The sequence below is a fragment of the Macrobrachium rosenbergii genome, chromosome 55 (assembly GCF_040412425.1).
Source record: "Macrobrachium rosenbergii isolate ZJJX-2024 chromosome 55, ASM4041242v1, whole genome shotgun sequence".
Taxonomy (NCBI): Eukaryota; Metazoa; Arthropoda; class Malacostraca; order Decapoda; family Palaemonidae; genus Macrobrachium; species Macrobrachium rosenbergii.
This window is the reverse complement of record NC_089795.1, coordinates 75399896-75415162: the sequence shown is the minus strand read 5'-3', so window position 1 is coordinate 75415162 and position 15267 is coordinate 75399896. Positions and strand designations below refer to the sequence as shown.

The 15267-nt window shown below is 37.7% G+C and overlaps 1 protein-coding gene across 1 annotated transcript in view; it reads left to right on the top strand.

Annotated features, from left to right (window-relative positions):
- LOC136835433 (uncharacterized) overlaps positions 1-14676 on the top strand; it is a 49653-nt gene extending 34977 nt beyond the window's left edge. The window contains exon 2 of the mRNA XM_067098974.1: positions 12161-14676. Coding sequence (XP_066955075.1) covers positions 12961-14676 — 1716 coding nt within the window. The 5' untranslated portion in view covers positions 12161-12960. The remainder of the gene's footprint in view (positions 1-12160) is intronic.
- Positions 14677-15267: the final 591 nt, after the last annotated feature.

The window sequence follows — 15267 nt, the reverse complement described above, 5'->3', positions numbered from 1 at the left end:
TTGAATATTGCGGCAATAGACGCCACTGGTGTATGGTTATTTTTCTGTCATCAGTGATTGCGCTGTTGTATCGGGTTATTTAATCGTATAGGCACTATCATGCAAATCATTAGTTCGACAGTCTAACTCAACAGAGCTTAAAATGGTTTAATAAATGTTAGGTAGGCAGAAAATAACCTTTCTTCATGTTTCAGAATTCTCTCTCTCTCTCTCTCTCTCTCTCTCTCTCTCTCTCTCTCTCTCTCTCTCTCTCTCTCTCTCGCGGATAGATACGTAGATCTGCCATATAATATTTTAATTAATAAAATCTTACTTGATGGATAGATTGGCAATATAAAAGGTTTCGGTAGATATTCGTTATAATTTTCCAATTTATGATGGAGCTTATACTTTTCGGATTATTTATATAGTGACAGGAGTATTTTTGTCTGCTGTTTTTGGGGTGGGTGGAGCTGTTGTCTTTGCTTTGCCACCCATACCTCTCCTACAGTGCAGGGGGAAGCCCTGCATGGCACTGTGGTTTTGGGTATGAACAACAAAAATCAGGTTGTCATGCGTCAGCAGTGACGATTAAAAATGTTAAACATAAGTAATGAGCCGCAAGAATGAAAAAAATGTCGAAAATGTGATAACTGCAAAAAACAAAAAAACAATCCGACACCATTTCCCAACCGGGGGTGAAAGTACACCCTATACTTGATTCCCATGAGTTTACAATGAACCCAGCACACTGATCTAATTTAGGATGACGTGGTCTGATCCGGGAGGGGCACCTTGCATAAGCCCCTTCGTTTGATTTCTGGGCTCCCTGGGCACCTCCGGCAGTGGCCCTTCTGCCGGCCTGAGGACCCAAGGGTAATCCCGATGATGGAAAGTATGGCGGAATGGATTGAGCCTTCAAAGAATATAAGAAAATAGAAGCGGAGATCTGTCTCTTCTTTCAGTATTAAGCCAAATCAAATTTATTATTAGATACTCATCCTGGAATTCCAAAGGAAGCTTATCGTTCCCATTTCGTCAAAGGGACACTCCTATGGTGTCCAGGGGCCACAGCTCAGTAGAAAGGGGTCTTCCCGACTCACCTTGGGAACCCAGGTTTGACCGAGGGGCCTCCTGTAGAGCTTCCTTAAGGTTTGGGGAAGAAATAACATAATTTTTTGGCCTTGGAATCCGAAAACGTTAATATGATTTAACCTGCAGGCTGTGGCCTAAATGAGACTATCAAGCTTCCATGAGGAGAAAGTTATTTGCACAACACAGAGTGACCAAAGTGTTATGTTTAAAAAAAGATAGCTATGAAAACTTGATATCTAGTCTCATAATTGCCAAAGAGCAAAACTAAAAATGAGTTGAGCTGTATCCTAGGATTTGACATCACTGCATGGGTGCAGCTACAATGCTCTGACACATTCAGGCCGCGGGATCTCTTTGAAGTAGGCTACTTGGCATGGTATCAGCTTGCACGGTCTTGCTTATTATGTGTCAGCTGTGTAAAGTTTTTAAAGACAAATTCTTTTATAGAAGAACAAAACCTAAAATTTATGGGAGGTGAGAAATCGATGTAACAGGTATTGGACGTATCATTTTCTAATACATTAATTTATGTACAAACATATATATATATATGTGTATGTATGTATGTGTATATATATATATATATATATATATATATATATATATATATATATATATATATATATAATGTACTGTGTATATATATATATATATATATAATATATATATATATATATATATATATATATATATATATATATATATATATATATAAATGTACGTGTTGCTCCTGATATTGAGGGACCCTAAAAATAATAAAAACAAAATTGCTGCTACATTCACTCATTCTAGAGAGGGGCATCAAGGATAAACACCTTGGGCAGAGAACTCGAGTATCACGTATATTAACAATCAACGACCATGTTATTGAGAATTGCTTATCTAGTAACTAATCAGATTATTAGTATATTCATCATATCATTCGTTTCATTACCCTATAAATTCATACTGCTTAACTCACCTGGTTTTTAGCTTATTTTAGAACTTTTTGGAAACCTGGTCTGCGTTAGTTCTAATAGAGAGTCTGCGTCACGTCCTGCATATTTTTAAAGTTAATTTAAAGTTCCATCTGAAAACTTGTGTTCAGGGAACATTCATTCCATGCTCTCTCTCTCTCTCTCTCTCTCTCTCTCTCTCTCTCTCTCTCTCTCTCTCTCTCTCTCTCTCTCTCTCTCTCCGTTTTGAAGTTTTTGCAGACTTATAAGTCCTAGGTTATTGGTGACTACGTTTCAAGTTTACAGAACTTTAATGTAGTGTCTTATTTGTCCATGCACTGTCCTTAATGTATTATATGTAGCCATCACTATATAATTTTGATTTGCAGCGTGAAACATTCTTGGGTAGATCGTGGACTTTTCTTGTCCATACATTTTTACATCAGTGTTCTGTAGGAAGCATCCATTATGCATCCCAACTATCAAATATTTGACAAATGTTAATTAATGCGCAAAAATTTTGATCGTCTAGACTCTAGGACTTGAACCTTTGTTGTACTTTGAGGTTCGGGTTTTCTTATTTTTTTTTTTAACAGAAATAATTTTATGACTTCAATTTGACGTTCGTCTCTCAAATTTTCTTCTTTTTCTGCATAATCTGGCAACATTGCTCTCTCTCTCTCTCTCTCTCTCTCTCTCTCTCTCTCTCTCTCTCTCTCTCTCTCTCTCTCTCTCTGGAATTTCTTACTCCCTCTTGAACGTTCTCTTCTTCCCAGTGTCCACCTGATGGAGTTTGCATTCCCCTCTCTCTCTCTCTCTCTCTCTCTCTCTCTCTCTCTCTCTCTCTCTCTCTCTCTCTCTCTCTCTCTCTCTGAGAAAAGACGATGTACATTACACATTCCATCACCCTGTTCTTCCTCTGTCCCTCAGTTCGTGGTCTCCGTGTTTCCTCAACCTTTAACATTTCGGAACCCATTTTTCTGGGGCTTAAGCCTTCACGTGAAATATTTGCCAGTGGCACCAGGTGGGTGACATGCCCGCATAGATTTTGAGATCTTTTCTGCGTTCGTGCGTGCGTGCGTCCTGTAGTTCTTTGTGATACTTGTTTGTTAAATCCTGGTAATATTTGCGAATTATCACTGTTCAGCGAATTTTCCGTTGAGGTTTGGGTTAACTTGCAAAACACGGAAAATAGTTATTTTTTTAATTTTTGCAAAAAAGAAACACGCAGGCTTTTCTTTCAAGTTTCACATCATGTCCCAAAACAATGTATCCTTGTCATAATGGCCTCATTCTCATAATCACTCTAGTACGCTGCTTAAACACACACACACACACACACACACACACACACAGAGGAACACGGACGTCCATTGGTTTGAATAACTTCGCACAGTATTCGGCTGGACCTTCAAACTTTCAACGCCTTGCTATTTTCACTTGAGTAAGTTTAGCCTCGCATGAACTCTTTAACAGTTTTCAACGCCCTGCCAAATATCCGGTATTTAGAATGACGCATGCGCTGAGTTTCATGCGTTAACCTCGTGAAAAACTTCTTCGTTACTTTTGCGTGGCAGCCGGAAGGCTCTTGATATATAAAACATGCTTATCCCTAAAACTTCGAGTAAAGAAGTAATTACTTCCTTTGGTCAAGAGAATTCCTCGGAAAATTCATATGCGCCATCCTCTTCAGTTTTACTTGTTTGGCATGCAGGTAATAATAACGTATAAAAATGCATTCATGAAAAGTTAAACAAAATTCATCGTGTTTCTTCACTTTCGCTATTCCATGCAAAATCCAGCAATATGGTTATGAGTAGCGGGTAGTGGAGATTGATTTTTTCCTGAATTACGTGTCAATATGGTTTTCTTTCACATACAGCTTAATTTATTGCCTCTTGCATCTAGAGCTCTTGCGACCTCAGTGGGCATGCATGCTGTATCTGTGTTTACGAGTTGAAATCTTTTTATGTACATTCTCTCTCTCTCTCTCTCTCTCTCTCTCTCTCTCTCTCTCTCTCTCTATGTACAGATAAAGTTTATATATTGACAAGCGTAGCAATACGTCATTGTACGTATGTATGTATGTTTATTTATATATATATATATATATATATCACTAATACTTCCCCTCTCTCTCTCTCTCTCTCTCTCTCTCTCTCTCTGAGTCACCTTCTACAAGTTCACGCGTCTTTATGCTTTTTTCGTGCATAGTTTTTATGAATAACCTTATGAGTACTCTCTCAGTAAAATATGTATGAGATGTAATGCAATATGTCATGTACTTGTGTGCTAAATAAGTAACCGAAATACCCCTACATATAAACAGCAAAGGTTCTTCGTAGAATTCATGCGCACATAAAAAAATGTCAGTATAAATTGATAAGGTCACCTGATCAACAAGTGAATATGTTATACTTTACTCTTCTTGCGTGGTTTTTTGTTACAAGAGACAATCGATGTGCGTCCGGCAACCATTTTTTTTTTTTACTGATATCGGTAATATTGCCTTAGTTTTTTGAAGGTGCACATTCTGATGCTCTGCAGAGATTAACTTCTTGATTATTATATATATGTATATATATATATATATATATATATATATATATATATATATATATATATATATATATATATATATATATAATGAGTATATATATATATAATGAGTATATATATATGTGTGTGTGCATTACGTTTACACACACGCACACACATACATACACGTCTGTATGTACATAAGTATATAAACTAGAAATCCGTGAGTAAGCTCAATCCGCTGGTGGTATTTACTGCCTTATTATGTAGATTTCTTACCTAATCGGTAAGAAATTTCAAACTTGCTCTCTCGAACGCCCATCACAGACATTGTATCTCTCTCTCTCTCTCTCTCTCTCTCTCTCTCTCTCTCTCTCTCTCTCTCTCTCTCTCTCTCTCTCTGTTCACGCCCAGTTTAATGCATCTATCTTTAACCCAGTATATATTGTTTACAGCAGTTTTTAAATGTGCCACTCGAGGAACTCTTCCTTCTACGGTAGCTACTTCAGAGGGAGGCTGCGTTAGTCAAGCCTAAATATTTCATTGCGGTATCGGTATTTGGTTCGTCTCTTTGCTCAGGACAAGTCTCTTGATCCTTAGGAAGTGTTTGTTTTGGTAAGCCATTTTTATTACTTGTTTATCTTTTCGTTTCTTCAAATTGAGGCGGGTGATTATTGCTTGCGTTGTTATGGTATAGCAAGAGGATCCGCTCACGTGAAGTATACAGTACCTCTAATGAAACATAGGGCAAATAACGAAACTATACCTTAATTTGGTAGTTAATATGAATATGTATACATATGTATATATGTATGTATGTATGCATGTATATGTGTATATATTTATATATATATAGACATAAATATTTAACCAGTATCAAAATACGGATTCTTTTTGTGTTTGTTGTATAGTTCATTATGAGTTTGCCTCACAAGACTGGATCCTTCTGCTTCGGAGAGTGCCATTGGTCTACAACGCATTTTTCTAGTTTTCTTCTGAAGGAGAGAAAACAGTCTGAAGATCCCTGGACAGTCAGAGAAGGCTCACAGCTTCAGCAGCCACAAGCCGCATGTGGCCAATTTCTGCCTCTGGTGAGGTCAGTTAGAGGCTGGGTTTTGTCATGTACATCACCTAGATGTTTGTGTATGGCCTAGCTGTTGCGAAGGGTGTGGAGTCGTGTCCTTTGGAAAGTCATTGTGCTCCCAGTGTAGCTTATATGAAGAGCCTTTCACGCCTTTGCACCTGAAGATTGTAAAGACATTGTTGTGGTCCGTGAGTCCGTGAATTCCATAGGAAAAGAGGATCCAGTGTAAAATTTCTCTCGTTGATTTTCAATTTTTTCGGATTCTTTTTTTTTAATCTTTAATGTCTGACTACTCGCTATATATTGCAGTACAGTTCCAAAGTAGAACATAACTTTGAAGACAGCCCTGAGTTAATGACTGAAACAGCGGTGGCATTGAATAAATGGACAACATATCGATAGTGTTCGTCTTTTCCTTCGGAGTTTTACGTTTGAAGACGGGAAAAGTGTAGGAAATGGGAGAAATGTTGTCTTACAGAAATTGACGTCTTGTGCTTTGGTGTTCCGTGTAAACTGCCTAAGAGAATGACTGCCCAAAACTCTCTCTCTCTCTCTCTCTCTCTCTCTCTCTCTCTCTCTCTCTCTCTCTCTCTCACTATATATATATATATATATATATATATATATATATATATATATATATATATATATATATATATATATATATATATATATATATATATATGCATACATGTATATATATATATATATATATATATATATATATATATATATATATATATATATATACTGCATGCATGCATATATATATATATATATATAGTATATATATATATATATATATATATATATATATATATTATATAATATATATATATATATATATATATATATATATATATATATATATATAAATAATGAATAGAGACTTCTATGACTTTGCCATATGGCTTTAACAAATAATGCTCGGTCATTTAGATTCCAAAAGGAAGAGGTTAACCCACAAGTAAATATGATTATTAGCAAGGCCTCTTACTAAACCATATCTAAAATCCTGGACATACTATCAGTAATAATACAATTTATTATCCCGAACGCCCGTTCGACATTGACTGTGGAAGGGTCTCACACCGACATCCAGAAATTTATCGATTGTTCCTCTCTCTCTCTCTCTCTCTCTCTCTCTCTCTCTCTCTCTCTCTCTCAAATAAAAATTGGGTAGCTCGAATCGGTTCATCCTTTGAACATTTAATTATGTAAGCGTAGATACAGGATAGCTCTTGACATTTGACGTCAAAGTTATTTAAAAAAAGAGAACCGGATAAAGTTATTTAAAAAAGACACCCGGATGCAAAACTAATATTTGGGAACATTTCCTGAGATATTGCCAGAGAATGGTGTCGGTACCGCGGACAGTTTGACCTTTCATGGAGGTATCGCCAGGTGTGCAGACTTTTATATGTGTAGAATCAGATATTGAGGATATGAATTTAACATTTTAGGCGGTGATAACAAACACCCCCTGTTTCGTTGCTGAAACGTTGATAGGTAACATACACTTTCGTATGTTACTTATCAACGTTTCAGGCTATATTGTTGGCAAATTCACTGTAACACAGTGGCGTGTTGTGGGGTGATATGATGAATATGGATTTCGTTCCTTGCTATTTTTTGATCTGGAAATTTTGATTTTCCTGAAAAAAATGTATCTTTAAAGAGGTCAGGTCACTGTAACCTTTCAGTCCGTTCCATCTAAAGAGCGAGAGTCATGAAAAGGTTAAAGAACTCAAAGCGTTGAAGAACCATTGACTCAAGGGGAAGAATGAATATTAAAAATGAACAGCAAGAATAAATATCAAAGTGGAGACCCCAAGTCTTGAAGAGGACCGAGCTTCTTGACGGAGGAATGCAAACTACCACTTTCGACAAGCGCGTGCCTCGAGTGGATCCTGATGAGGTCAAAGGTTAAACGCATCTCATGGTTCCATGATCAGCAGACCTCTAGTATTTCGGATTTTTGTTGTGTTTACTTCAATAATAATATTGCTTGAGGAGTCTTGCTTCTCTCGTAAGTTTGAAATGATTGTTTTTGAGGTTTCTCTTTCATTGTTTTATTTTTTATAGTTAATATGATTTGCACTGACAAGATGGGCACGTTCACATTCTTAACTCGAAACCAAAGATCGAAGTTGTGACACCTACCAATACAGGAACTCTCCTCTCTTTCTTCTTCTTCTTCTTCTTCTTCTTCTTCTATCTTCAAGTTCATGTAGAATCAGAATCATTTACGAGTAACCATTAAAAGACGGTTTTTTTCTTCATCGGCTGCACGTTTTATGCCGGGAAAATTTTCCTACGATTTCACTTTTTTCCTTTCAAATGTTTGCTACTTCAGTCGTTGCTGCCTCGGCGCATTGATCATGAATATTCAATCGAACATGTCCTCCCACGTTAGCTAATGATGTCGTTGCGCAGCCATCAATATTTTTTACGATGTTAAATTATAATCGTGATGGTTTGTTGGGTGTTGTGTACAAAATTCGAAATAAAAGAGGAAGCAAATATAGATATGTTGGCTTATAAACTTTGCATACATAATTAATATAATTTTTCCTCCCTACAGTGGAATACTTTTTGTGTTCCTTTTGTAATTTTATTTGCATATTTTAAAAGTGAAATCGCACAGGAAAATGGTCTTTAAAAATTGTATGAGGACCGGCGAAAAAAGTTTCACTCAACGTTAAAAGTGACAAAATTAAATTTTCAAATTACGGGAGACAGTTATAATTTTTTTTTCCTTTTGGTGTGGGTGCGGGATGTTCTGTGAATTAAACTTTATATTCAGGTGTACAATGTATTTCCCTTCCTATTTATCAAACAACTTCAACAGCTGTAATTTTCTTTCATGAGGTACGGGCGGACAATGTGATATATTCTCTAGGAATATAATTTCTCAGAAAAATATAATTGAATAATGGATTGGAAAAAAAATATGCAAAAGTCTCGGAGATTCATATTTTGTTAGTCTTATTTTGATTTGTATTTGCAGCCACAAAATTTTTTTTTTTTTATAGTTGTGTCTTCACACTAGTAGTTAGGATTCTTTGTTACTTCCTCGAGGAATATGATAACCACGATTCCAATTTACATAGCTTAGATTCAACTTCGGTCCTCGCTCTGCAGACTTAACGATCTCGACTCAAAAACGAGAACCCTTGTTCGATTCCTTGACAAAACAAGCTAATATACGGTATGGCGGCGTCTGCTTCAAAAATTCAGTATTCCTCTATTGACATAAATGGTGAATTTGATACGTTCCGTGGACTTTCGTGGGTCTCAGCCTTGGGAGTGTCTTCAGTGTTTGGTGCTACATCAGAATGTAAACAAAATCATAAAATAAAAACAGCGGGAGGGCCTCTACTTGATGATCTGCGCCTTCGCAGAGGCGAACCCGTTTATCAAATACTTTAAAGTTAGTCTCAATATTGCAAAGCACAACAACCTCAATCTTGTTTTTGTCAGTGTCTTGTTTTTTATATATGTTTCTTTTGCAGGTCTTGTTTTCATTCCTCGAATGCGACTTTGCTTAGTGTTAAATGGCTTTCATGTACACATGACTTCCCGTTGAATATGTAACGCGTAGGCGCGTGGAAATAATGACGGCGTGTCAGTTTTAGGGATCAGTTCTTTCCTTTGTCTCCTGTCTTATGGCAGTCAATTTTTTTTTATGGAAAAATTCATGCTTACAGTAGTGTTGTGTCATTGTCTCCAAGTAAGCACCAGAGTTAACAAAAAAAAAACCAGCTTATGTATGATCTGTTGCCTGTTGAAGTATGAAAAACAGATACAAGTTTGGTTAAATAAACAGTTGAACAAATTTTAGGTAACTCCACTTAAAACCAAACCGCGAAAGCTTGAAGAATTAAAGTATGCATTAGAATGGGTGAAATATATCCTGCTGAAACCTTCTTGCATTCGGAAAATCTAAAGGAAAATCGCGGAAAAGCGAAAGCACTTTCGCCCCCGGAGGCAAGACTGGCATCCACTTATCTTTGCTTGCAAGCAAATACCTATGATGAATTACCATCCATAACTCTACTTCACCTCCGCCCTTCCCGCCTTAATTGTGCTTCCGTCTCGCAGCCATCTCCCCAATGCATCAAGCGAGCAAGCAATCTCCCGTCCATTTTTCAAAAGCAAGAAAACAAAAGATTGAAAGTGATGAAAGGGAACAAGCACCTTAAGGAATTACATTAAAGGGGTATTACATTGCACAGCAATTTGCGATTGGTATTTTATTCGCGCTGCGTCTGATTATATCAAAGGTGCTTCGGCTGGTGGAGAAGAGGTAGAGGGCGGTGAAGACTTTAGGCCAAAGGGTTAGTGCTGGCACCCATCTGACCTTCTGTCATAGGGCAGGGGTCATTAAGGGGAATAGTTCGTTGGATTGCGTCAATACTCTTAGACGCCTCTCCACCACCTACTTCTCTGACCTTTGAAACGTTTGATGGTGGGGAGGTTAACCCTGCTTTTGTTCCCTTGGCTCTCTTGCTCTCTTCTTACTGCCTTTGTGCAGGATTCCCCTTTTTTCTTCTCTGAAAGAGGAATGCCCTTTAGGTTTTCGTTCCTCTTTTTTTTAAATGAATGAGGTACCTTGTAGGGAAAAAGCTGCTTTGTATGGAAAACTGGTGTTAGCTTCTTGTGACTCTCTCTTGTGAGTGAGTATTTGAGGGTAAAAGAAAGACAGCTATTGGAGTCATTATGCACGGTAGAGTTATTTATTGTTTTTTCTTACAATTTGTAAGTCCTTCCAGGTTTGTGACGCGTAAATGTTCTCTTTATCTTATCAACGGTGAATGTTGCTAGAATTGCAGACTCTTAATTTACAGTGATCTTCAGTGTTCTAAAGACATTGATCACTTTCAAAGAAAATTTTGTTTCTCATATTTATTACACCCACGAAGTTGGATGGATGTTATGTATTCACTCGTGTTTATTACAGCTGACAACGAAGTTAGTGGAGCTTATGTTTTTGGCTCGTTTTGTTCGTGACTGTCTCTTAATTTGTTTGATTTGGCTGTCTGCCTGTGCCTTGAAGATATCCCAAGAAGTTGGCGATGGCTTTTTTAATGAAATTTTATAGGATGCTCGGCTAATGACTAATGAGGAATTGAAAACGCATTAGTGATTTTTTTTTCTTTGTTCCTCTGCCCATTTTTGCCCAAAGTTCGGTTTTTAGCCATATAAAAAGTTAGTGGTTTTGAGATATGGATTCAGGATATTTTTGAAAGTGTGTCTTTTGTCTATTTCTCAGCTTGTCCTCAAGATATATTTAGTTATTTATGGAATTCAGTGATATGTTGATTAGATATTGAGATGAATTAGATATTGAGATAGATTCAGATCTTGATGAGGATTCACGATATTTTTTTCTCTTTTGGCCTTTGTTTGTCTGTCTGTATGGCTGCAAGATGTCTTGAACATCTTCTTATTGACTCAGTGGAATGTTATGGTACGGTGGCCCCGGGACAAAATGGAACCTTTTGGTATGGTAGTTAGGGATAAGGAAAGGTTGATTTAAGTTTGATATTCGTTAAGATATCTTTTGCAAACAGATTCTTCCAGACTGGTTTTTCATTGTAGCTAGCTTATTATATTTTTCACACCGGATCAGTCAAACAGCTGTCAGCAGGAGATATGGATTTGTTTAGGAAATCGGTAATCTGTAAAAGTAATTCACAGCTTTTACAATTAAATCTGTAATCTGTAGATAATCTGCGAATAAAATTGTTGTTCGCCTGAATTCGTACACTCCTGCTAATTGCTGTTATTGGAATGATTCCAGGATATATATTATTTAGTAAGCTATTTCGTGTGACAAAACTCAGCCATTTGAGTGCTCTGTCGTTATGACTGCTAGTGGTGCCTGGTCGATAGCCAACAAGGCCTGCAGGTATTCATTCAAAGATACTCTGAATGACGGGAGAAATTTTTCACATAGAGCATGCTTTCTTTTCTAGTTATTCCGGGTTACTGGATTTAATAAGGTTATTTTTGTGTTGTTGAATGGTAAATCATTTCTACGCTACTACTTTCTCTTGATGTTATATCCTGCTACATTCATAATTAATAAAACATGCTTTTTTTATGCTTGGAATTGGTGCCCCTTTTGTTCGTGTATTGCCAGATTTTTGGGTTTTCGTGTACAGTGTTATGAAATATTTGCCTTTGAATTCCCGGATATTGCAGACTCGGTATAGCTAAAAAAAGTAAATTTGTCAAGCATAAAATCATTGCTTTTGTTTTATGATACGGCGATAAAATTCACATGTCTGTGTCATATCTCACAGGAATGTTTTCTAGTGAATCTTTCAGGGGTCTATATGAACTTCGTCCACTGATTTTAAAGAATAATGATTATGATAATTGATTGTTCTACCTTCATTTGTATAAATTTGTGTACGTTAAAAATGATCGCGTCACCGTGTGTTTATGTCTAAAAATCATTGGTTTCAGATTTTTTTACTCGCTGTTATAGTTCAGTGCATTCAACATTGTTTCATTCCAGGGCAGTAATTAGATGGCATATTCGGTTCAGTGACCTCAAAATCCAAAATTAAGGTGAAACAAAAGAGATGAACTGGACAGAGGCATTGGTAAATCAGGGGTGATCTGTGGTACCCCCTAACCCAAATGTCAGGCCTGTCTTTCCGAAAAATTGGAGGAAGAGAGGACAGCGCACACTATTTGGGAGTGATTCACGATGGATATTGGTGTAGGAGGAACAGAAGGAAAGTTGTGAAGTGAAAATTGCAATAAAGGTCTGTATGAAAAGAAGGGAAGTATGGGCTTGATCATAGAAAAACAAAGGAGCGAGGAAGGGGAGGACCAGGATGACGCCGATAAGGAAGAGCAAGATGATGACGATAGGGACGCGAAGAAAGATGGGAGAAAGAAACGACGGAAAAAAGACAAAACTCGAAAGACAGCAAAGTCGGACGAAGGAGGCACTCCCGTCGAGATTCAGGCGGGGTATGAAACCCGAAGGGGAGAAAAAGCCAGCGAGGAAAATCAAAACTTCTGAAAGACTATTGGAAAACATGCCCTCGGGAAGGGGTCTCCTCAGTCCCAAAGGGGGAATGTCACCCCACTGAAGAAAGGGGTGAAGACGCAAGGACGCAGAGAGGGACAGACACAGGCAGTGACTTAGATGGAAAACGAAACTCGAAAAAAACTGCGGAGAAGGAGGCGAGAAATACTGGGAAATCGAAGAACTCTAGTAAATGTGATATATCCTGCTGCCTGAAAGTAAAGGAAGACTTGGATGATATCCAAGACGAAAAAGGAGCTGATAAAGAAGAGAAAGAAATGTTGGTAGAAACACTTTCGCTGGATGAAAGTCATTCCAGTGATAATGAGGTCCATCTGGGAGACGGAAGCACCATGGAAACCGAGGCTAAATCAAATGAGGAAAAAAATAACCGCCGCCACCCCAGGAGGATACACGAATTTCCAGGCGGTAGCCCGTTTAGCATCCGGAGATACCATGAGAAAAAGAGCCGTTATCTGTCATCCAGACCTACCTCCCTGGAAACAATAATAGAAGATGTGACTCCTTCACCTTTCTTCTTCCAGGATTCTATTATCCAATATTCTGACGGGAGAGAAGACCACCGCGGTATCAGAGAAAGCGCGAATCTTTTCCAGGTTAGACCAGAAGAAGAAAGAGATGACAGGAAGGGAGAAGAAGGTTATTTTGAGAAGAATGATTTCGGCAGGTGGGAGGACAGTGCAGAAGAGGATATTCAGCAGGAAGACATGAATACCCTTCCACTCAGAAGCTCGAGAATATTTCGAGGCGTCATAGAGAATTTGAATTACATATTTGACAATGATGGTGACGGCGATGACGCATTCTCTGCTAACGCGACGAATTTCTTGTTCCAGGAATTTTACGAAGAATGCACTTCAGGTAAAAGAGGTAGCTTTAGTTCTTCAAGTAGTTCCAAATGCGATTATGGGATGGAGGAACGCTTAAGAGACATTTCTGAGAAAGAAGAAGAGGAGGAGGAGGAGGAGGAGGATGAATGTAGCACTGACACTGGAGGAGCGTCAAAACGTTCATTTCCAGACCATGCACATCTTCAGTCACTTACGGAAGCATTCATCCAAAATCATCCTTTTCACAACCAAGTGCAGGGTAAAAAGGACGTCGAATATCCAGTAAGTTTGCCTGAAATAAATCAGCGTTACCGAAATTCCTTTTCTTCTTCTGAAGAATCGAAGGGGAATCTTTCTCTCTCCGAACCTGGTTGTGAACGGCCTCAGGTGGTAATGGCAGAAGAATGGGGGGAGGCGGGGGAACTGGAAGAAAGTCTCAGGCGATTCTATTTCCTAAAGGACTTGTCTGGTGGAAGTGATATTGAGGGATCTTGCTGTGAAAACCTCTCGACCTCTGAGATGACTTCTCGCATTGAGAGCATTGATAACAGCACTTACAACATTGATGAAGGGGGTCTTGCAATTGGTCCCTTTGACCCACAGGAATTTAGGGATACATCTTCACTTGTGTGTGATGAATCTATGGGTAGATATGGTGATGTTTCAAACCGGATTCTTAGTCGAACTAAAGATGATTCATTTAATGAGTCGGAACAATCAAGTGGAAAAGAATTAGATGGAAGTGGCACTGTAATCAGGCCAGTCGAAAGAGTGGAAGAAAACATTTCATCTTTCGAAATTAAGAGAACACTTGAAACTGAATACAAAGATGGCCAAGGTCAAGAAGAAAGTGAAACCGTAAAGGGTGTCGGTTGTGAGGATAAAATTGTAGTAACCTCCTTGACCGATCTCGAGAAAAAATGTCAAAGTAAACAGATTCGGAAACCAGCTACCGATTCTTTGCGCAAAGTTTCGTTTACTGTTTTCATCCAGTATGAGACCATCGCGACAGAAATTATACCAAAAGAATTAAATACTCAGTGTAACACTGAGAAGGATCCGGATGTGACGGAGGAAGGCCAGCTGGCGGTAGCTATACCTTTGCATGAAACAGCAGAGACTGGGACCCGTTGGCGAATCTAAGAAGCTATTGGGAAGAGCTTAATCAGCTGAAACTTCTCAAAGGTACTGTGTCACAAGTTTTCATTTTTAGTTTTCAACTATATATATATATACACACACACACATATATATATATATATATATATATATATATATATATATATATATATATATATATATATAATCATCAACTCTTTAGTATTTTTTTATAATTTTACGAAATATAAAGTATAAAGTTTAATTTCTGTCTATTTCTTCCAGGTATGTGTAGTTAAAGTTGTCCTTTCGTGGATTTGTTGAGGTAAGTGTATAATCTTTTGTAGATTTTATGACTTTCAGTGGTGCATTAACGGTCTTCAGGTGAGGTTTTGTTATCTGTCATGTGGCAGTTTAAAATCCTTCATATGACCTTTTCATCTTCAGTTAGCGGCTTAACAGCTTTTCCGAACTCTTGTGTGATGGATATTTTCACTATTCCCAGAGGATTCATAGACAATCCGTAGGCGATATTTTAGCATCAGGCTGGTAAGTTTTTATAATTAGTAATTTTTTTTTATCTCATGAGGCGCTTTAACAACACGATGTTTCAAATGTGTCAGTGCTCATATGACA